The sequence below is a fragment of the Erpetoichthys calabaricus genome, chromosome 2 (genome assembly GCF_900747795.2).
Source record: "Erpetoichthys calabaricus chromosome 2, fErpCal1.3, whole genome shotgun sequence".
NCBI lineage: Eukaryota > Metazoa > Chordata > Cladistia > Polypteriformes > Polypteridae > Erpetoichthys > Erpetoichthys calabaricus.
The window spans coordinates 95,482,421-95,505,577 of NC_041395.2; the positions used below are offsets into that span (position 1 = coordinate 95,482,421).

Genomic DNA, 23,157 nt, shown 5'->3' on the forward strand with positions numbered 1-23,157 from the left:
AGCAGGATCGCAGGAACCTGGAGCCTGCCCAAGCAGGTTTGGATGCAAGGCAGGAAAAATCCCTGGTATGCAATATGTATGATATGGCTGATGTTAAGAACAGAAAGAATATGATATTTCAACTATCTATTTTGAGAGACAGAGAGAAACATTGAAAAAAGGGGAACAAATACTGTATTTTAAAACATAATTCTGCTACAGGATTATTTTCACAATATCAGGTATTTTGAGCTGTGAATGCAAATTAAAAAAGAAAAATTAATAAATATAGAATAAATACAAAAACACATGGGTGGCATGGTGGCGCAGCGGTAGCGCTGCTGCCTCGCAATAAGGAGACCTGGGTTCGCTTCCCGTCCCGGGTCCTCCCTGCGTGGAGTTTGTATGTTCTCCCTATTTCCTCTGGGTGCTCCGGTTTCCTCCCACAGTCCAAAGACATGCAGGTTAGGTGCATTGGCGATTCTAAATTGTCCCTAGTGTGTGCTTGGTGTGTATGTGTGTGAGCCCTGCAGTCGGCTGGCGCCCTGCTTGGGATTTGTTCCTGCCTTGTGTTGGCTGGGATTGGCTCCAGCAGACCCCCGTGATCCTGTGTTAGGATATAGCAGATTGGATAATGACTGACTGACTGAAAAAAACACATTAGTAGGTTTAGTTTTTCACCAGTTGGCAGGCTCTCTCTGCCCACCTGTAGTTCAGTAGAGACATTGCCAACTCAGGAATTTTACATTTTATTGCTATTTTGTTAAATGACTTTTTTTTACAGAAAAAGTGATTGGTCAGTAACAATATGCTTATCTTGTGTCTCTCGATCAGTGTCGTTTTATTTTCAGAATGGATTTCTCCTGTGTGAAGTGGCAGGTGAATTATTGTCAACAAAAAGCATGCACCTGAGAAATGAACTGAAACGTTACACACTCGTGATTTTTCTGTCCATACGGTAAAGGTTTTGTTGATCAGCACATTCTGATTTCAGGCATCTGAATTACATCAAGCGCAAAGAAAGGTGGCACGGTAAATCACTTTCTATTTCACATGCTTTACGCGCCTGTATTCAGCTTGCTCTGTCACCACAAATGCTTCGTGAACAGCCACTCTCCATCAGCTGCCATTCTCTGGATGAATATATGTGGGCAGCTCGTGGTGGATGACTTTCTGTTTTAGAGTTGAAAGTTACAAGGGTTAAAGACTAACGGCAAGAGTATTCATTCAAAAAGGAAAACTAAAAATATTTTTAGTATATTATTTTATTTCAGTTAGTTTTTTCCAGCTACTTTAATAGTTTCGTTTAGTTTTAGTTTTTCATTTCGGCTTTGTTAATTATTTTATTTCAGTTTACGAAAATGTTTTTTTAATAGCTTCAGTTTTGATTTTTAGTTTTCGTTAACTATAATAACCTTGTACAGAACATTTATTATATGTGAAGATCTTCAACATACAGTGCTCTCCAAAATGACTGGGACCATTTTTCCTTAATTTACACCTCTGCTCCACAGTTTTAAAATTACAAATCAAACAATTAAGATGTGATTAAAGTGCATAATGTAGGCTTTCATTTTAGGATGTTTGCATATATTTTGCTCATACTATGTAGAAAAGACCCATTTCAGGGCATCATAATGTTTGGCATATAGCAATGGTAGGTATATTAATGCAGCAATACTTAGGACTTGTTGCATATCCCACCAGGTGCTGAGCATCTTTTCTGATGATGTTCTACCAACTCTCTAATGTAGCCATCATCAGCTCCTGTTTGTTTCACTGGCTTGTCCCCATAAGTTTTATCTTCAGCATAAGGGAGGCATGCTTAATTGGATTTAAATTGGGTGGCTGGCTTGATCATTCAAGAATGTTCCATTTTTTAGTTTTGAAAACTCCTGTGTTGCATTATGTTTGGGATCACTATGTTTTAGGATGAAGCACCATCCAATACATTTGTAGGCATTTACTGGAACTTGAGCAGATGTTTCTATACATCATCAATGATAAGTGTGCCAGTATCTGTGGCAGCCATACATGCTCGAGGCTTAACACCTCCAGCAGCATGTTTAACAGATGAGGTTAGACAAGATGAGATTTTAATCTTTCCATCTCTCTGATACAGGTTTATGATTGTCTTGTCTATCCACAAGACCTTTCTCCAGAATTCTGCAGATTCTTAAGTACTTTTCACAAACAAATCTGGCCATCCTGTTTTTGTGGCTAACTAGTGGTTTGGGTCTTACATTACATTACTGCCTTTGTATTTCTATTTATGAAGTCTCTGACACATACCCACCTACCTCCTGAAAACAGTTTATGATCTCTTGGACAAGTGATTGGGGATTTTTCTTTACCATAATGAGGATTCTTCAGCAGTTTAGATCTTCCTTGCCCTATCAGTCCTGTTGTGATTACTGAGCTCACCAATGTGTTCTTTTTTGTTAATGATACTCCAGACAGTTGATTTAGGTAATTCTAAGGTTTAACCGATGGTCTCTAATGGTTTAATTCTTGTTTTTCAGCCTCGTAATAGCTTCTTTGAATTTCATTGGCACAGCTGTTGTCCTCATGTTGAACAATGGCAACTAAAGACTCTAAATGTCATCTGTAAGCAAAAGCAAGCCTAGGCATGTTATTTCTACACTAATGAATCAATGAAACACATTAGTAATCACAAACATCTATGATGCCAATTGTCCTAAACACTATGCTGCCTGAAAAGAAATTTAGTGAAAATAAATTTTATCAGTTCTGTGATAAAAACGTTACCACTACACATAAAAAGTGTTATAATTATTACATGGTGTGACCAAAATGTAAGCAAATTACCCTTCAAGTCTGAACTGTTTGAATTCTAATTTTAAACTGTGAAACAGAGGGGTAAATCAAGGAACAATTTGTCTTTTGATACAAAAATTATGGAGAACACTGCATATTTTGAATTTATAATCTGGAAAGAAATTTTCTGTGCAGGGTCATTAGCAAATTAATCCCATGATATGTGCTATCAATTCTCCCCACCGTCTGTCATCCCTGTATCTAGTAGTATAAGATATTTGGGAATTGATATCACTGCCTCAGTCTCAGACATACTGTATCATCTAATAACAATCCATGCAACTCCACTGATGCGAAAGCCTCTGTAACTACCTAGGCCAACCTCCCCCTCGCTTTTCAATCTTGTTTGGCTATTATCAAAATGGATATTGTACACCGTTTCAACTTCATTAACTCCATGCTGCCACTTCCACATCCTACTAAATATTGGTCCGAAGTTAGGTCACTGATCTCAATGTTCGTCTGGAATGGCAAGAGACCAAACTTAAACATTCAACTCTGGTTAGAGATCGATTGAGTGTAGGTGTAGCACTGTCTGACCTAGAACTATACCATTGGGCTTTCACCCTCTGCCCCTACTGTGTCATGGCTGTGTTTCTCTCCACCCTAAAGCCCCCCCAAACACCTCTCACCCCCACCTCATCACACTCCATGGCTCCCTATAGAAACCTCCCTTGCTTTCCCACTTTCTCTTCAGGGGTCTCTGTTTACTTCATTGAAGTCTAACACTTTCCTTGGGACCTATTTTGCCATATGCTATGAAAATCTGCCATTGTGTGGAAAAGTTACTTGTACGTTTTGGAAAATAGCACTCACTCCTCACTCCTACATTTCATAGCCTTGCCCTCTCAATAGGTGGCCAGCCCTGTGTATTTCCCCCCATGGTAGCGTGCTGAAATTAGTGTGCTGAGGAATCTGTTTTAATAGTTTGGGGCTTATGAAGTTCCGGTCTTTATAAGCACACTTTAATCTCCCTGGTTCCAGTTTCTTTTTCTACTCTCAATTCCATGCTCAGAACATGTGGGATTTCCCTGACTACCCCTCAACCAAATCATTCATTGTAGTTTGTTTTGTTGTTTCTCTCCCAAGGGAAAAAATGTCTCTACCCTCTACTCTTTACTTTGCAAAGCATCCTATAAACCTCTGCCTTTGATTTATCTTTGGTCCAGAGACATTTCTCCTCTCCCTTCACCCTGTTCATGGGATACCATTCTCTCCAAAGTAAGGTTTTGTACTAGAGACCAAACTACAAGCACACCCAACTACGCAGAATAACTTCTCAGCTGAAACCCTCCACCTGCATCCTTTTTAAATAGGCTCTTTTTAATGAAGTCTTGAATGCCCTTATTGAGAGTGTACTTGATATAGCAAACTCATCATTTGATACAGGGTTCTTTCCTGACTACCTGAAGACTGCAGTTGTTAAACCCCTGCTCAAGAAAAATAATCTCCACTCCTCAGTTTTTGATAATTTTAGACCAATTTCTAGAAAAGCCAGTTATTAAGCAGCTAAATGATTACTTGATTGAACATTCTAAAGTTTCAGACAGCTTTTAGACAAAACATTGTAAAGAAATTGCACTGGTTAAAGTAGTAAATAATCTCCAGGTTAATGCAGACAGAGACCATATAGTTGTTCTTGTTCTCTTAGACTTGAGTGCAGCATTTGACACCACAGACCACAGTATTCTTATAAAATGCCTTAGACAGTGGGTGGGCCACTCTAGCAGCATCTTAAATTGGTTTCAGTCTTACATAACAGGTAGAAAATTCTTTGTGAGTTGTGGAGATTGTACTTTGACCCATGACATTTTATATAGTGTACCACAAGGATCCATTCTGGGTCTGCTGGTTTTTTTCCATTTACATGCTTCCATTAGGTCAGACTACCTCAAATCACAAGGTGAGCTACCACAGCACACAATAATACACACAGCTTTATTTATCTATAGTGCAGGATGACCCTGATGCTCTTACCTCTCTGATCCAATGTCTAAGCAGTATTTCTGACTGGATGAGTAGAAACTTTCTCAAATGAAATAATGAAAAAACAGAAATTTTAGTGACTGGCAGATATGGATATAGTGAGGGCATTAGAAATAAACATGATCCCTTAGGTTTAAAAAATCAAGGCACAAGGAAAGAATTTAGGGGTAATCATGGACTCTGACCTAAACTTTAAATTGCATATAACCAAATTATGAGGTCTGCATTTTTTTCACTTTAGGAAAATAGCAAAGTTAGACCCCTTATAACTTTACAAAATGCTGAAAAATTAATTCACACTTATGTTTTTAGTTGACTAAATTACTGCAATGCACTCCCAACAGGACTACCTAAAACAGGCATCAGTCCACTACAATTAGTTTAGAATGCAGCAGCCAGAATCTTAATTAGAAAAAACAAATCTGAGCACATCTCTCCAGTCTTAGCATTGTTACACTGGTTGCCTGTGTTGTTCAGAATTGACTTTAAAATATTACTGATGGTTTTTAAAGCCTTAAATAATCTTGTTGACATAGAGTAATTTAAGGCGACAAATATACCGCTGCTCAAAGTTCACACAAAACTAGAAAATTCACTTAATAAGTCATGTGTACTCTTCCTGGGTCATTGCGGCTCTAGACAAGATTCTGGCAGTCGGGGCAGTATTCTGGTAGAAACAAAAACATTTCCTCTTAGCTTGTAGGAAAGCTGACACCTCTTCTATCAGCACTCATATACACACAGTACAGTAAGACCTTGGCATCCAGGCACAGAGCTACTCCTCTCTTGCTTTAACCTTGAGTCTATCTTGTCTAGTTAATCAGCTATTATTATAGTTATGCTCATTGCAGAATTTCAAGTAATTGGGCATGTAAGAATCCTCCACAATACCTTGTGCATACAATATACAGATATTGTTTGCACAATATATAACGTGCTCTCAAGTTATTACTTGTGCCTATGAAATTTTGTTTGTACAAGATTAAAAAAGCCTCACTTTTTGGGACTTCAGGGGCTCCATACAAGACAGCATAAGAACAGACAGGAAAAAAAATGCTTACTCTCAAAACATGCTTCTTTAAATTTGAGGTGAATTCTTAAAAGCAGAGATACTGTTAGGTGCAGGCAGGCACAAAAAGCACTGTATTAGCTATGAAATACTGTTGCATTTCACAACTTTGAATGAAGTGGTTCAAATACAACCATGGGGAAAATGCACATTCAGCTTCCATTTCTTAACAGTGAGTGAGAAGCATGGGAACGACCTACCAAATGAGCACGCGGAAGGCATGCTATAAACACTTTTATTTTTGAATGATATATGGCATTCTATTGGCTGTGTCCTGAGCAACACTGAATCTAAGCCCAACAATAAAATCCGATAGGTCTCTTTTGATGAATTTGCAATAACCTTGATCTGTGCAACGAATAATGAAAGAGAGTAGGAGGTTAGAAGCATGCGCTGATAAAGCACTTTGCCACACCCACCACATGACAAACCACCTCAAGATGCCAGATTAGGACCCGAGTGCAGCCATGCGATGGGTGGACACCTCAGCACCAATTAGTTCAGATAGAATGGAACAGTGTGAGTTTTTTTGTGGTGGCTGGAGTGCCGATTTTGCCACCAACCCCCCAGGGTTTTTTCCCTGCAGGTTGGAGGGCCTACTTGCAGAGCTAGATGCAGATTAATGTCATACCAAGGACAGAGTAATGAGGACATGCTAAAAATATGTAACAAAGAAAAACAGTATGCTATTTGACCTAAAAATGTAGTGGAGTAAAAGTAGCCATGAAAGAAATTTCGTCAAGTAAAGTACAAATTGCTTAAAAACATACTTAAAGTAACAAAGTAGACTCATTTTGTTACCTTTACACACTGGTAGCCAGTGCATTTTTTTGTTTTTTATAACAGAGCTTAAATCAATGCAAGGGTTTTACTTAAAAGTCATTAAAAATTTTACTCACTCTACTATAGCTGTAGGAAGTAGCTCTGCACGAAACAGACAGAGCAGAGTATCAATTATGCTTTTCCAGCTTTTACGGAGCATATTTCCATGATTGCTGAGATAATTTAAAATAAGGTCTTTGCAGCCAGTTGGGCTTTAACATTACTTCCAAAAACAATGGGCAGATCATCTACAGACTGGAAGCAAATAAAATTATCATAGTATTATTCACATATTTAATGTTAGAAAATGTGTAGTAAAGAGAACTCATAACCTAAGAAAGTTAGCCAAATGTATAATTTGTGAAAAATAAGTTAAGCTATTTTATTTAATGTGAAAAGAGCTAATTTACTAACATTCAAAAAATAACGCATTATACTGTATAAACAGAAATAATGTAACCAATTACAGATTCATTAAAGCAACTTTTAATCAACACAGTATATTAAATTGTTAAATAAGAAGTGCAAACATAACAGAAAAACTTAATTTACTAGATTCTCTCTATCAGAATAACTACAAATATTTCTAGATACACTAAGAATGGGTGCCACAGTTGAAAAATTAAACACTTCATAGTAGTGTGTTATTTATTTAAAAGTGACACGCTCGAAGACTGTGAACTGTTGCAAGCATTTCCCACTGCCCACTTCACGAGAAGCCTCAAAATACATAATTTAGCTAACTCTGAACCATTCTCACTACCCTGAACAGATGATTTGTGTATAGTTTGTCAAATCTTGACAGGAATGCATACCCTTAAATTACATATTTTAAAGTTGCCAAAGCTTTTGCTCAAAGGATGCAGGGTGCACACAAATGGTACCAAAAAATAGAATACTGGCAAAGACTTCGACAATGACGAGAACTCCTGTCAAATAATACATTTCAGCAAATAATTCATTTTTAAATAATTAGCTGGTGTTTTATAATGGACAACAAATGATTTGGCAGCATATTTATGCACTACTCTGGCTTGCTCATGTGTTATAGAGTGTGGCCTTCACACACTGAAAGTTTGAAGTACATTACCAGTATTCATGCAAAATAACTCACCTCGCTGCAAATTGTTGTAAGTTTGATGAGGGAAATTATTAAACTGTCAAACACATCACTAAGGCCATAATAAACTGATATTAATGCACATTTCCTAAGAAAAGAACAAAGAAAAACACAGTACTGAAATACACTTTGGAATGAACTTTTGCAATTTTAAAGTGAAAAACCATAATAAAGAAAATTTAAAAATGTGCACGTTCATTAAAGCTTAAGCATAAAACATAATTTGGCATTAGTTAACAATATTTATTATTTTAATTATGTTAATAGAGCCACACTGTAGCTGTAGCCACACCAGTTGACAGTCATTTTAAACCACAAAAAATTATCACATTAAAAATAATTGTTTTCTTCATTGACATAGAAACACTAAGGCTCAACACAGTCTTAATAGAGGAGCTGAATAAACACATGGTTACCCAAATGAATTTAATTTTTAGAAAATATGTAATTTATTATTTTCATGTATGATATGATTTTCTACTTCTTTGGATTTTTTTTTTTGCTTTTTTGTTTCTTCTGAACAATTATTTTGGATTTCTCTCTTTTCTCACCATTTTGTGAACTTTCTGTATGGGTACAGCCACAGGGATCATTTATTGTTTTGAGGACCACACCATAGTTTTGTACTTTTAACCTGATTTATGGCTTTCACCTTTCCTTTAGACAGTTTTTTAAGTCTTTCTGTTAATCATCTTGTTCTTTTTTTTGTTTTTATTTATACTTCCTTAACTTCCCATTCATCCCTCGTGGACCCGTGATCATCAGAGGTGACTGTGTGCAGAGGGTACAGACCTATAAATACCTGGGAGTGCAGCTGGATGATAAATTGGACTGGACTGCCAATACTGATTCTCTGTGCAAGAGAGGACAGAGCCGGCTATACTTCCTTAGAAGGACTGGCGCCCCTTCAACATCTGCAATAAGATGCTGCGATGTTCTATTAGATGGTTGTGGCGAGTGCCCTCTTCTAGCCATGGTGTGCTAGGGAAGGCAGCATTAAGAAGAAGGAAGTCTCACGCCTGGACAAACTGGTGAGGAAGGCAGGCTCTATTGTTGGCATGGAGCTGAGACAGTTTGACATCTGTGCAGAGCGACAGGCATCAGCAGGCTCCTATCAATTATGGAGAATCCACTGCATCCACTAAACAGTGTCATCTCCAGACAGAAGAGCAGCTTCAGTGACAGACCGCTGTCACTGTCCTGCTCCACTGACAGACTGAGGGAGATCGTTCCTCCCCCAAACTATGCAACTCTTCAAATCCACCTGCATTTTTTATTACCTTTTAATCTTAATATTGTTTTTGTATCAGTATGCTGCTGCTGGAGTATGTGAATTTCCCCTTGGGATTAATAAAGTATCTATCTATTTATATATCTATCTATTTTTAATTGTCCTTGCCTTTTCATTTTTGGGCAGAATAATTGAGAAAATAACATATAACCAAAAAACTGTAAGGAAAGGCTTTGTACAAAATATATGTTTCTGTAGATGATACTGTATTCTACATAACTGATAACAACTACAACAACATGCACTGAATCGATCTAACGTATAACTAAAGGAATTCTATAGAATTTCTGGTTTCAATGTGTATTTGAATATGAAAACACTGCTATCAGTAAAGAGGCTTGCAAATGGGATCAAATGTAATTAGTTTTTGTCAAATGTCAAATCACATGGCATAAAGCTAAAAAAAAGAAAAATATCAAAGAAGATGTTGATAGCTGGTTGTTTCACATTACCTGGAATTAATATTAATGAGTATCATTCCAAAGCTGCTTTTCTTTATCAGAATATTCCCAAATTATATTATCACGGTAATTTTAATTCCCCTTTCTCAAAAGGGGGCACATACAAAGAGGATAATTTTGTGATGATCTAACGCAAAGGGGGCACCACACTACTCAATTTTCAAAGTTTTATAACTGGGTCACAAACAAATACCTTGAGACAATGCAAGGCGAGAGTAATGAAACCGTCCCAATTTGGTTTACCTGGGAAAGGAAATCCTGCTCAAAATCTTGTCCATTACCTTGCCTTGGGCTGTGCAACAGAATATAAAAGGCCTAGGACCCAAGTGCAATTTGAAACATTCTAGAGTAATCTCCCCCAAACCACATCTGTGTTCTTAGTCATTATTCATCATATACTATATACTGTACTTTTTAAATTATATTATTTGTGACTGTATGCATTTTGAGTTTATTAGTTAATAAATTGTTTCACTATCCAACACATGCTAGTTAGACAGCTCTTAACCTCTGATTCTACATACTGTATACAAGGCTATTTCTTTCTGAGGGTATATAAACCTAAAGTTTTACAAATGACAGTTAATGCCAACTCAAACTTTACAGTAACTTATAATCATTGCTTTAATTGTAAGTTATGAAATCTCTAAATATTAATAAATTGGAGTTAGAGAAAAATAATAAAATAACCATAAATGGATATATTAAAAGCAAACAAAAAAGGTCTACACCCCTTTCATCTGAAGGACTGAGAAAGGACTGTGACCTCTGATGTAGCGTCTTCCCCTCTGAAGTAGTCCTGCCCCTTCCACCTCTAAACATATTCAGGAGATCTTCAGACTAGAAGCCAGCATCCAGATCTAAACCCACACTTGAAGAGGTCTGCCCTTTGTAGACACAACCTTGCCACAAATACATTTGCCCAACACATACAATCTTTACTGTTTCTTTTTGCATTTGAAATTTTATTTTTATCCCAGATATTAAATGGAATACCAAGGTAGTTTCCTCTTTAGGTCCTGTAAATTGCAAGATGGGGGACTCTATGAATCAAACTTTCTTTTCCAGCACATACCACAGATGTTCAATTGGATTCAGATCTCGGGAATTTAGGAAGGCAAGTCAACAATTTCAACTCTTTGTCAAGTTCCTTACACCATTCCAGAGCAATTCCCATTGTTAGCGCTATTGCGTGGTAGACATGGGTCAGCATGGGCACTCTTGACCTCGTCTGCAGCTATGAAGCCCCCATATGCAGCAAGCTGTGATGCAACACGTGTTCTAACATCTTTCTCTCATGACCAGCATTTCATTTTTCTGCAATCTGCGATACAGTATCTCACCTGTGGCATCAGATCGGACGAGCCAGCCTTCGTTCCCCAAGCACATCAATGAGAATTGGGCACCAATGACACTGTCTGTGTTTCACTGGTTCTCATTCCTTGGACCAGTATTTAATGGTACTAATAACCACTGCCATACCAGGAACACCCCACAAGGTCTACCATTTTGGAGAGGCTCTAACCCTGTTGTCTAACCATCACAATTTTGCCCTGATCAAAGATGCTCAAAATTATTATGCTCACCCATTTTTACTGCTTCCAACATATTACTTTCAAGAACAAACTGTTCACTTGGAGCCTAATATACAGTTAGGTCCATAAATATTTGGACAGAGACAACTTTTTTCTAATTTTGGTTCTGTAACATTACCACAATGAATTTTAAATGAAACAACTCAGATGCAGTTCGAAGTGCAGATTTTCAGCTTTAATTCAGTGGGGAGAACAAAACGATTGCATAGGGTGCACTGCAAGGTGCAATCCACTTATAAGCCACAAGAATAGAAAGGCTAGATTAGACTTTGCTACAAGAACATCTACAAAAAGCCAGCATAGTTCTGGAAAAATATTCTTTGGACAGATGAAACCAGATCAATCTCTACCAGAATGATGGCAAGAAAAAAGTATGGAGAATGGCGTGGAACAGCTCATTATCCAAAGCATACCACATCATCTGTAAAACACGGGTGGAGGCAGAGTGTGATGGCTTGGGTGTGCATGGCTGCCAGTGGCACTGGGACACTAGTGTTTATTGATGATGTGACACAGGACAGAAAGAGCCGAATGAATTCTGAGGTGTTCAGAGACATATTGTCTGTTCAAATCAAGCTAAATGCAGTCAAATTGATTGGGCGGCGTTTCATGATACAGATGGACAATGACCCAAAACATACAGCCAAATCAAACCCAGGAGTTTATTAAAGCAAAGAAGTGGAAAATTCTTGAATGGCCAAGTCAGTCACCTGATCTTAACCCAATTGAGCATGCATTTCATTTGTTGAAGACTAAACTTCAGACAGAAAGGACCACAAACAAACAGCAACTGAAAGCCGCTGCAGTAAAGGCCTGACAGAGCATTAAAAAGGAGGAAACCACAGCATCTGGTGATGTCCATGAGTTCCAAGACTTCAGGCTGTCATTGCCAGCAAAGGTTTTTCAACTAAGTATTAGAAATGAACATTTTATTTCCCAGTTATTTAATTTGTCCAATTACTTTTGAGCCCCTGAAATGAAGGGATTGTGTTAAAAAAATGCTTTAGTTGTCTCACATTTTTATGCAATCGTTTTGTTTACCCCACTGAATTAAAGCTGAAAGTCTGCACTTCAACTGCATCTGAGTTGTTTCATTTAAAATTCATTGTGGTAATGTACAGAACCAAAATTAGAAAAAAAGTTGTCTCTGTCCAAATATTTATGGACCTAACTGTATACCACCCCTTGACAGGTGCCATTATTGACTTTTTTTTAATAGAAATGTTGTAGCTGATCAGTTTATATACATATATGCACACACATATACATCTACATACATATAAAACTGTCTGAACTGGACAGGTTATTGTGATTTAATTTGTTGTGGATCAAATGTATGGAGAGTAGTATTGATTGTAATACTGACCTCACCTATTCAATGCAATAAATAAAATCAAACCATAAGTTATTATACTTACTGCAATCCATCCATTGTTTTCTGGGTGACAGACTCATAAATACTATTATCAAAGACACTGGTGAGTGCTGCAACTGTGTGAACCCACATTGTGGTGAACAAATCAAGACTGCAACAGCCTGGAGGAACATGTAGGAAAATCCCTTCTTCTGTTGCTCCCCTGTGCAGAACAGCATGCCATATATAGTTCTCCTTTACAAGGCCAGATTGTTCATCTGGCATAACTATTTCATTATTCCTTAAAAATATAAAATACAAAATGTTTTAAGATAAATACGTACAGAAATTCAGACTTTCAATGATATTATAGTACATATAAGCCACCATTTTTTCAGCTTTTTACCTTTCAAAAAAAACAACTCCACACCATTTGTAGGGCGGCTATACATTGAGTAATACACAATGTCTACTAATGGATGTATTATCTGTTACTTTTTAAAATAACTGTCATCTGAAAACCACAGTTAAACACAGATAATCAAGTTGATTAGAAAGGTTTTGTGCAAGCTTGTCCATGCGTAAGTTACCACAGATGCCAGCCATCTAATGTGCACATAAGCACAATACAGTTATGCCACTGACATCTGCCTGCAAATGCCTACAAAACACTTCTACAATCCAACCCAAGTACTCATTCTGCAATAGGAAGTCTGTAAACTCTTTGTTCAATTACTGTAATTCTCTTTTTACTTTCTTTTATATAAAAAGTATTAGCCCATTTTTGGAAAAGGTTTGAATGGTTGCAATGAATTAATTACCCCCATATACAGTATAGTTAATTTACACTGGCTTCATGTTCATTATTATATTTTAAAATCTGTTACTTAGCAACATGTACATTCCAATATCAATTAGAGATGGGATCACCCTATACCATAAGGGGCAATCAGACAATATTTCAATTTTTTACATTTTAAAGTATTGTGATTCCATTTGTGCGATACACTGCAATGTTTTCATTACTCTCTGAAATTCATATACACATGGAGAAAATCTGTACATTAGTCTTCATGGGCATAACAGGCATGCTAGTACTTCTAATTTGTTCTACATAATGTGACAAATCAGACTGTATTTACACTTTTTAGAGTGGATTTAGTTACAGAGAAAAAATTTTTAGACGGAAGGTAATTTTGAAAAAGCAGGATCACTGCAGGCAGGTGCAAAGCTAACGCTCTCTCTCTCTCTGACTGTTTTTTTGGAAGACAAAGCTCACGATTCAACACCACACTAATCACAGTCTATAATATATGGATACATGTATATAATGCATATTGTTTTATGATTTACAACATTTGTAATGGATGGTTCCAAATAACTTATTGGTACACTGCTCAAAAAATTAACTGAACACTTAATCATCAGTCTAAACAAGTCAATAAAGCTTCAGGGATATCAATCTGTCCATAAGCGATTATGAATCAACTTCACCTGCTTTGGTGCAAATGAAAGTGACGGCAGGTGCAATGGAGAGGCAACAGCAAGACACCCCGCAAAAAGGGAATGGTTTTGCAGGTTGTGGCCACAGACAGTTACTCTCTCCTTATCATTCCTGACTGATTCTTCCCTAGTTTTACATTTTGCTAGTGTCCTTGTCACTGCTGGCAGCATGAGGCAGTACCTGCAGCCGATTCAGGTTGCACAAGTAGTCTAGCTCCTCCAGGATGGAAAATCCATACATGCTGTCACAAGAAGGTTTGCTGCATCTCCCAGCACAGCCTCAACAGCATGGAGGAGATACCAGGAGACAGGCTGTTACACAAAGGAGAGCTAGACAGGGCCATAAGTAGGGCATCAAACCTGCAGGAGGACCAGTATCTGCCTGCCTCCTTGCACAAAGGAGAAACAAGAAGGGCATTACCACAGCCGTACAAAATAAACCTCCAGCAGGCTTCTGGTGTGCATGTTTCTTACCAAATTGTCAGAAACTGACTCCATGAGGGTGGCAGGAGGGCCCAACGTCCTCTAATGGGACTTGTGCTCACATCCCATCATTATGCAACTCCATTGGCATTTGTCTGAGAATATCAAAGTTGGCAACTCTGCCACTGGCACCTTGTGCTCCTCACAGATGAGAGCAGGTTCATACTTTGAACTACCCTTATTGCTGTTAGGTACTGGGATAAAAACTTCAAAGCCATTGTCAGACAATACGCTGGTGCAGTGGGCCCTCAGTTCCTCCAGGTGCAGGACAATACCCAGCCTCATGTGGTCAGAGTGTGTAGCCAGTTCCTGCATGACAGAGGCATTGATGCCACTGACTGGCCCACACATTCTCCATAACTGAATCCAATTGAGAACCTCTGGGACGTTGTGTATCGGTGCATCTGACACTGCCAAATAGTGCCACAGACTGTCCAGAGACTCTTTGATGCCCCGATTCATGCTTGGGAAGAGGTTTTCCAGCACACCATCCGCTGTCTCATCAGGGCATGCTCAGATGTCAGGAGTGCATTCAGGCACGTGGGGCCACACACACTATTGAGTCACATTATGGGTTGCCACAATGAAATTCATGCAAGTTGGAACAGCCTGTGATTTCAATGTTTGACTTTGATTTTCAGTGTCATGTTGAATCCAGCCCTCAGTGGGTTGGCGATTTTGGTTTCCATTGACTGTTGTTGCATAAGTTTGTTCTCAAATAATTACATATTATTAATCAGTAAAGATCTTCCCATCTGAATATTTCATTCACTGAAATCCAATGTGTGATTTAAGTGTTTCCTTAAATTTTTTGAGCAGTATACATAAGGGTGGCTTCTTGTCTTTAAAAGTCTGTATGATACGTGCAGATATTTATTTTTTTAATGTACATAGGAACTTCTGTGTTTGCACCTAGGCAAATCGTATTTTGTATCCATTTTCTCAACAGCTCCTTGAATTCTTATTTGTCTACAGCATACAGTACACAAGTAATTTCAAGGGCTGGTACCAGGGAAGAATCTGTAAGGGGCACTTGAAATTGCTGAGGAGGGCAGTTGTATTTCAGTTTGAAATAAACCATTTCAACAATCCAGCAAAGCTTCACTGTTTATACAGATTGAAAGTGAAAGTAAAGTAACATCTCCCTATTAAATTACAAAACCTCTGCTTACAAAATAATGTGGCTGTATATTGGGCTTCCAAAGACCACAAGGACAACATATTTATAAATGGGAATTCAAAACAAATACGCTAAATGGGGAATGTATATGATTATAAGTAGGAAGCTCAATTTATCTGCTTAACAGAAGAAAATAAATTGGCCAGTAATGCAATTTATATCATACACAAACATTGATTAACCCACTAAAAAGAAAACTAAGAAAGCTGCCAGTTTAACTCCTTGTAGCTTTTCACTATAACAGCAAAGACCATGTCAAATAGACAGATGTGTGCAGACATCACACTTTTACTGGTTAGTGTAGTTATCTCTGCTCCCACGACTTGTCTGCTTATACCGTGTGCAATGCAACAGTGAACACTTTATGGAACTTTGCTTAGATGGACCCAGTTTGTCCAGGCAGTGGGAAGGTGCACTGCAGGTGCTTTATGTGCCTGAGTGGTCTGTTCATATGCAGTAATGTATTTTATCATATGATGTTATACTGCTTGAACTGTCATCCTGTGCAAAACCAAACCAACAATAAACAGAAAAACTAAACCTCTCTAGTTCTAATCCAAACTCATCACTCTCAATGTAGTCACGTTTAGGCAGAGCGGTGCTGTTTTGGCAGATTTTATTTAAAGTTCATAAGTAGTTGTGAAAAATCAAAAGCGTTGAACACTGTGATATTGTTTTTTTTCATATTGATTTTAATTAAATATTGATTTGAAAATGCACTGTATTGCCCAGCCCTACCATTTTCACAAAAAATACAAGGAAATAATAGCATAAATACATATTTACATCAAAGGCACACACAGCAAATTATAGCCTACTGGACAAAGCTCAGAATTTTTTTAAGTGTATAAAGTTTGTACATTTACATGTAGTAACAAGAATATATAAATAAAAAAATCATTATTCCACTGGTTGAGGACTTACTTAATAGCATTATAGATGTCTTCTAACATATTCTGATCAAAATCCAGGGACCCATTTACACCTTTGAGATTCTTTTTGAATTCCTACAAAAATAATTTAAATAAAAGGAACATGTGTTATATGTTGTAGGGATTCCATGCAGCTATTAATTTGAAAATGGGTTTACAAGCACGAGCAAATTTACACAGAAATATATCAACCTTAACTCATGATATGCTTTCAGGTTATAGCCTGCATTTCCACTGCCAAACACAAAGTTGTTCAGTATTAATACACTATTTTTTAAAAATGTCACAATACAAAAACAAGAATATAACCTATATTAAACCAATCAATGTTATGTAAGTAGATAAATGTCTTTGCAGTAAACAGAACACATGCACAAGCTGTGTTTCCATCAGTGCAAGACTACCAAAACTCGTCTTTCAAAAAGCCAAATTCAGCTAGAATACACTGACCGCAAGAAATATTATTTGTATCCTGGAATTAACCTCTTGTACAGATTAATGCTTAGTTCACTAACACAGATACATTTCAAAGTGCCATTTTAATTTCAAAAGGTTTTTATTTTCAGATTATCTTCTAAATTGTTTGACATTCCACTGAAACACCAAAAACTTGTAAATCTTTTCTGTGAGACATTTGTAGTATACAAGTCAAGAGTGACATTTGTTTTGGGACCAAATACAGAATAATTGAATTTCTGAAACCACAACAAAAACAAAAAGTATATGAAGAAAACAGTAAACCAGACATGTCTGTCTGGTTATTTGATGAAGTAAAACTATTTTTAAATGTTAAAACACAAGTATAATGAAATAAGGCAACATACATTAAAAGGCTGGGAGTTGTCCTAAAATAAATATGGCAAAATATTCCATATTTCAAGGTGCAGAACAGGTCAGCTGCTATAGAGAGATTAACAAAGGACTGTCCCAACAGTGAACATGAGATCATAAAGTGCATTACTACAACAAAACGGAAGTCAATGCCTGGTCACATCATATATTAGTGCCTTTAAAAAGCTTAGTTCCCCTCATCAAAACTGCCATGCAAGATCATATGTTTTCAAATTTACATTTTCAACAACCTTTTCAAAATGTTTGGTTTTCAGTGGTTCAAAGTACCATTTCACTGTGCACACAAACAGAAAGTGTGTTTCCACATGTAAATGTGTTAGTGCAGGCTACTACCAAATGGAAATGAAAACAGTTGCCTTATCTGCATGATCATTAGAAAATGCATGCATAGTATACCTTATAGCTGCCGTGAGAAACACAAAAACTTATAATCTTGCTTCATATGAAAACAGCACATTTTTCATACAAGCATGACTCTTGAAGAAAATTTAAATTTTAACACCACTGAGCAGATTCCAAGTAAAAACTTAATGTTCACAGATGGCACTATAGAGCAAATATAATGCATAGGAATAGTGTCAGGATGATGCACTAATTTTATGGTCAATGTACAGTGAAAACAACTTAATCAAGAATTGCTAATAAACCCTTCCAACATCATACTATAACTTTTTGAAGAGACCCACAATGAAAAATTATTTACTAAAAGAAAATGTTTACTTACTTCCACAGTCATTGGCACATTTTGCTTCCTAACATTGCGATTGTGCTGGTCAGTGTTAAGCATTATGACAGCATAAGCAAGTAAAAAAGTAGCATCATTAGATGCAAAAGGAAATCCATTTGCTTCCTAAACAAGAAAAATTAAAACAATGATTCATGCAAGTGATTTTAACATAATAAACAACAAAGCAAAAACTATTATTCAGCAAACTTCAGACTGTTTTTAAAAGTTTTTTACTTTAAAGTAATTAAATGTTACAAGTTCAGACAATTAGCTGTATTAAAATTAGACAGTTACCAGTTATCACTAGCTGTCAATCATAGACAAATGTGAGATTGGTCTCATCCGTTGTCCCAGATGGAGGTCCAGACAGAGCTTTGTTAACAGCGGTGTTATTATAGTTCAGGTTTTTTTTTTTTTTTTTTAATAAAAACTATAATCCCGAGGTATCCTGTATTTACTCATCCTGAGGGGATTTAATTACATTACATGCAAGTATAAATAAGCATGAACAGCAAAACAAATGGCTTAGTAAAAAAAAAAGGAAAAGGCGGCTATAATTCCATCAAAGTCTAAACTGGCCTCAAGTTCACGGTATTGCCAGAGACTGACCTGGAACAGGTGGGCGAAGGAACAGATTTGTTAGGATCTGACACTACAGCATCAGCTCCAGCTGACAGCGCAAGTGGTAGCAAAACTGCAAGCAAAGAGAATTCATCGATTCCAGAAGAATTACTGGAACCAAGCATGGCCTTTTTATACTTGCTGTCAGCTATAGCTAATACCTCTCATGAGTCAGCAGCACCAACCCCAACTGGCACAACCCCTGCCTACGGAGCGCGGAGAAAACCGAAACACACTGTCCAAGCTGCAGGACTCAGGGGTTGGACATAAATTATATAAAGACTGACATAAGGGATAGAAAGAAAGAAATAAACGACCCAAACAAGAAAAATGAGTAACAGCTTCAGGATATAAAAGAAACATTTAAATACTAAGTTTACTGCAACCTGTATTGAAATTCCAGAAATAAATTGATGAAAAAATACAGGAAAATGAGTATGTTAGAGGGTAAAATTAATTAAAATAAAAGATGTTAAGCAAACGATACAACATTGAAATAGTCGTACAATTGACACCTGCCGATGATGAAAAAGCAACAGCTGCAAAATCAGAATGCAAAGTACTCAGGGACAAACTGGCAGCACTGGAATATAGATATAGAAGAAACAACATCAGAATTTAAAGTCTCGCTGAAAAACGTGAAAGTCCAAACCCAGTGAAATTCATAGCAGAACTATTCTCTAAAATAATTGGAAAGGACTTCAACTCGGACACAGAGATCTCAGCAGCCTACCTACTGTACATCGATCAAATGCCTCAAAACCGAGAAGCCTGATTGTCCATTTCGACAAACTGCAGGTTTAAGAAAACTTGATGTTTCTTTCAAGACTGAAAGAGGAGAATATATTTGAAAATATTTTTGTAATATTAAACTCCTTCTAACAACTTGATTCTGCTCGATCCTCTTTAGAATGAAATGCCGGCTTTGAGGAATGACATGCCGGCTTTTCTGGTGCAGAACGTTGCTTGAGAACTCCAGCCCCAAGGGGTAAATTAAATTTAAATTTCCTTTAGTAACTTTTATTCAGTTCTGCGGTAATATGGCAAAAATACTTGGCCATGTTGTAAATCAAAGACAAATAATCAAAATGTTTACCATTATAAACATAATGCTTCTTTTTAAAATTACTCATGTAACTGCTCACATTGGACTGAGAGAGCAAACACCCTTCTAAATGAAGGCCAAGAACCCAACAAAAAATTAGAAGGTACAGAAATGATGCACAGCCTGGACAGTGTCATTTTTGTGCATGTTCTTTTGGTTCTGTTTTAACATTTCCTTAGGTAAATATTTTTTTTCTGTTTTCAGGTTTAGACACTATTAAGCCATTAACAAAAAGACAGAAGACGAGTAAAGACATGAACTACATCTGAAGTGAAAAAAAATGTCTTGCTATTCCATTGCAGGTTTCAAATCTTTTCTTTTAGAAGAAACCACAGCCTTCCTTCTCCAATACCAAGCACAGGTCATTGTTGAACAGGTACAGACTACATCATTTTATAAACTTCCATAAGAAAGATGAAATACATTTTGTTGATGCTGGCTTACAATGCTTATTCTTATTGTATAGTGAATAAAATACATGAAAAGACAAAATGCTCGTCTCAGATCCATACTGTTAGTCGTTAATCAGTAGGTGTTAAAACACAAAAGACTAAAAGCCTGTTTAACGTCTTCTGACAGAGAACTCTTAAAGAACTTAGAAAATCTGAAATGCATTGTAAACTATGTTAATAATAGTGTATTGAAAGAAGACTTGTAGAATCTGTGATAGAAAGCAGTAAAGTAAATAATGTGTAACAAATTAAGAATATACTACTTTACATTATTTTTTTTTATTTCCTCTTTTTACATTCCTTTTAAATGTGGAGGAAAAGGCTATAAGCTTTATGATGACAATTTAAAGAATTTTCTTTTTTTTCTTCATAAAACATATTACAGCAACACAGAATACATCAGCTTCTTAAGGAGGCAGAGACAGTGTGCTGAGAATGAAATTGTGTTCGGGGGGCAACTCTCACTCCCTTCATTACTCTCAATGGATAAAGATAACATTGAGGAGGCCCTTCAGAAGAGGAGGAGAGGGAATATGTTCTTAGACCCTTCACCTTCCTTTTTTCACATATGGAAGATATGCATTTGTTTTAATATAAGGAAAGAGAAAAAATACTGTGTTTTTTGAGATAATGTAACATAAAAACATACATATTCCTCATTTTTCTATTAAAACCTACAATTCTTGTTCTATATTTTACATATTGTTTATAATGTTTTTGTAATAAATGCTGCAAACCAACTTCATCTTTGCAGTCCACTGTCTCAGATCTGCACTTCTTAGTGTTATGTATTAAAATAAAGTTTTATAACAACGTGGTAAGGCAAAGTTTATTAATAAAGCACATTTACAATGGACAAAACTGAATCAAAGTGCTGTACAAGAAAGGGTAAAAGAAGCAGTTAAAATAACTGACCATTACATAAAAGATAACACAAAATACCCAAACCCATACATACATATTTATAATCATGAATAAACATGAGCCAACAAATACAAACATAATGTCAACCTCTTGCAGGGTCAAATGCCAACAAGAAGAAATTAAGACTTTAATGATGACTTAAAAATAGCCTGTGTTGGAGCAGACCTAATATAATAAGGCAAGCCATCCATCCATCCATCCTCTTCCGCTTATCCGAGGTCGGGTCGCGGGGGCAGCAGCTTGAGCAGAGATGTCCAGACTTCCCTCTCCCCAGCCACTTCTTCTAGCTCTTCCGGGAGAATCCCGAGGCGTTCCCAGGCCAGCCGGGAGACACAGTCCCTCCAGCGTGTCCTGGGTCTTCCCCGGGGCCTCCTCCCGGTTGGACATGCCCGGAACACTTCACCAGGGAGGCATCCAGGAGGCATCCTGATCAGATGCCCGAGCCACCTCATCTGACTCCTCTCGATGTGGAGGAGCAGCGGCTCTACTCTGAGCCCCTCCCGGATGACTGAGCTTCTCACCCTATCTTTAAGGGAGAGTCCAGACGCCCTGCGGAGAAAACTCATTTCAGCCGCTTGTATTCGCAATCTCGTTCTTTCGGTCACTACCCATTGCTCATGACCATAGGTGAGGGTAGGAACATAGATCGACTGGTAAATTGAGAGCTTTGTCTTATGGCTCAGCTCCTTTTTCACCACGACAGACCGATGCAGAGCCCGCATCACTGTGGACGCCGCACCGATCCGCCTGTCGATCTCACGCTCCATTCTTCCCTCACTCGTGAACAAGACCCCGAGATACTTGAACTCCTCCACTTGGGGCAGGATCTCGCTCCCAACCCTGAGAGGGCACTCCACCCTTTTCCGGCTGAGGACCATAGTTTCGGATTTGGAGGTGCTGATTCCCATCCCAGCCGCTTCACACTCAGCTGCGAACCGATCCAGAGAGAGCTGAAGATCACGGCCTGATGAAGCAAACAGGACAACATCATCTGCAAAAAGCAGTGACCCAATCCTGAGCCCACCAAGCCGGACCCCCTCAATGCCCTGGCTGCGCCTAGAAATTCTGTCCATAAAAGTTATGAACAGAATCGGTGACAAAGGGCAGCCCTGGCGGAGTCCAACTCTCACTGGAAACGGGTTCGACTTACTGCCAGCAATGCAGACCAAGCTCTGACACCGATCGTACAGGGACCGAACAGCTCTTATCAGGGGGTCTGGTACCCCATACTCTCGGAGCACCCCCCACAGGAGGGACACGGTCAAACACCTTTTCCAAGTCCACAAAACACATGTAGACCGGTTGGGCGAACTCCCATGCACCCCCCAGGACCCTGCTAAGGGTGTAGAGCTGGTCCACTGTTCTGCGACCAGGACGAAAACCACACTGTTCCTCCTGAATCCGAGGTTCGACTATCCGACGGACCCTCCTCTCCAGAACCCCCAAATAGACTTTTCCAGGGAGGCTGAGGAGTGTGATCCCTCTGTAGTTGGAACACACCCTTCAGTCCCCCTTCTTAAAGAGGGGGACCACCACCCCAGTCTGCCAATCCAGAGGCACTGTCCCTGATGTCCATGCGATGTTGCAGAGACGTGTCAACCAAGACAGCCCTACAACATCCAGAGCCTTGAGGAACTCCAGGCGTATCTCATCCACCCCCAGGGCCCTGCCACCTAGGAGTTTTTTGACCACCTCGGTGACCTCAGTCCCAGAGATGGGGGACCCCACCTCCGAGTCCCCAGGCTCTGCTTCCTCATTGGAAGGCATGTTAGAGGGATTGAGGAGGTCTTCGAAGTACTCCCCCCCACCGACCCACAACATCCCGAGTCGAGGTCAGCAGTGCACCATCCCCACCATACACAG

General features: G+C 38.2%; 1 protein-coding gene across 1 annotated transcript in view; it reads right to left on the minus strand.

Annotated features, from left to right (window-relative positions):
* The window catches only part of LOC114645301 (Golgi-specific brefeldin A-resistance guanine nucleotide exchange factor 1-like), a 243,866-nt gene that overhangs the window by 118,081 nt on the left and 102,628 nt on the right, over window positions 1-23,157 (minus strand). The window contains 6 exon segments of the mRNA XM_051922496.1: window positions 6,768-6,878; window positions 6,881-6,949; window positions 7,809-7,902; window positions 12,580-12,816; window positions 16,606-16,688; window positions 18,190-18,315. Coding sequence (XP_051778456.1) covers window positions 6,768-6,878; window positions 6,881-6,949; window positions 7,809-7,902; window positions 12,580-12,816; window positions 16,606-16,688; window positions 18,190-18,315 — 720 coding nt within the window.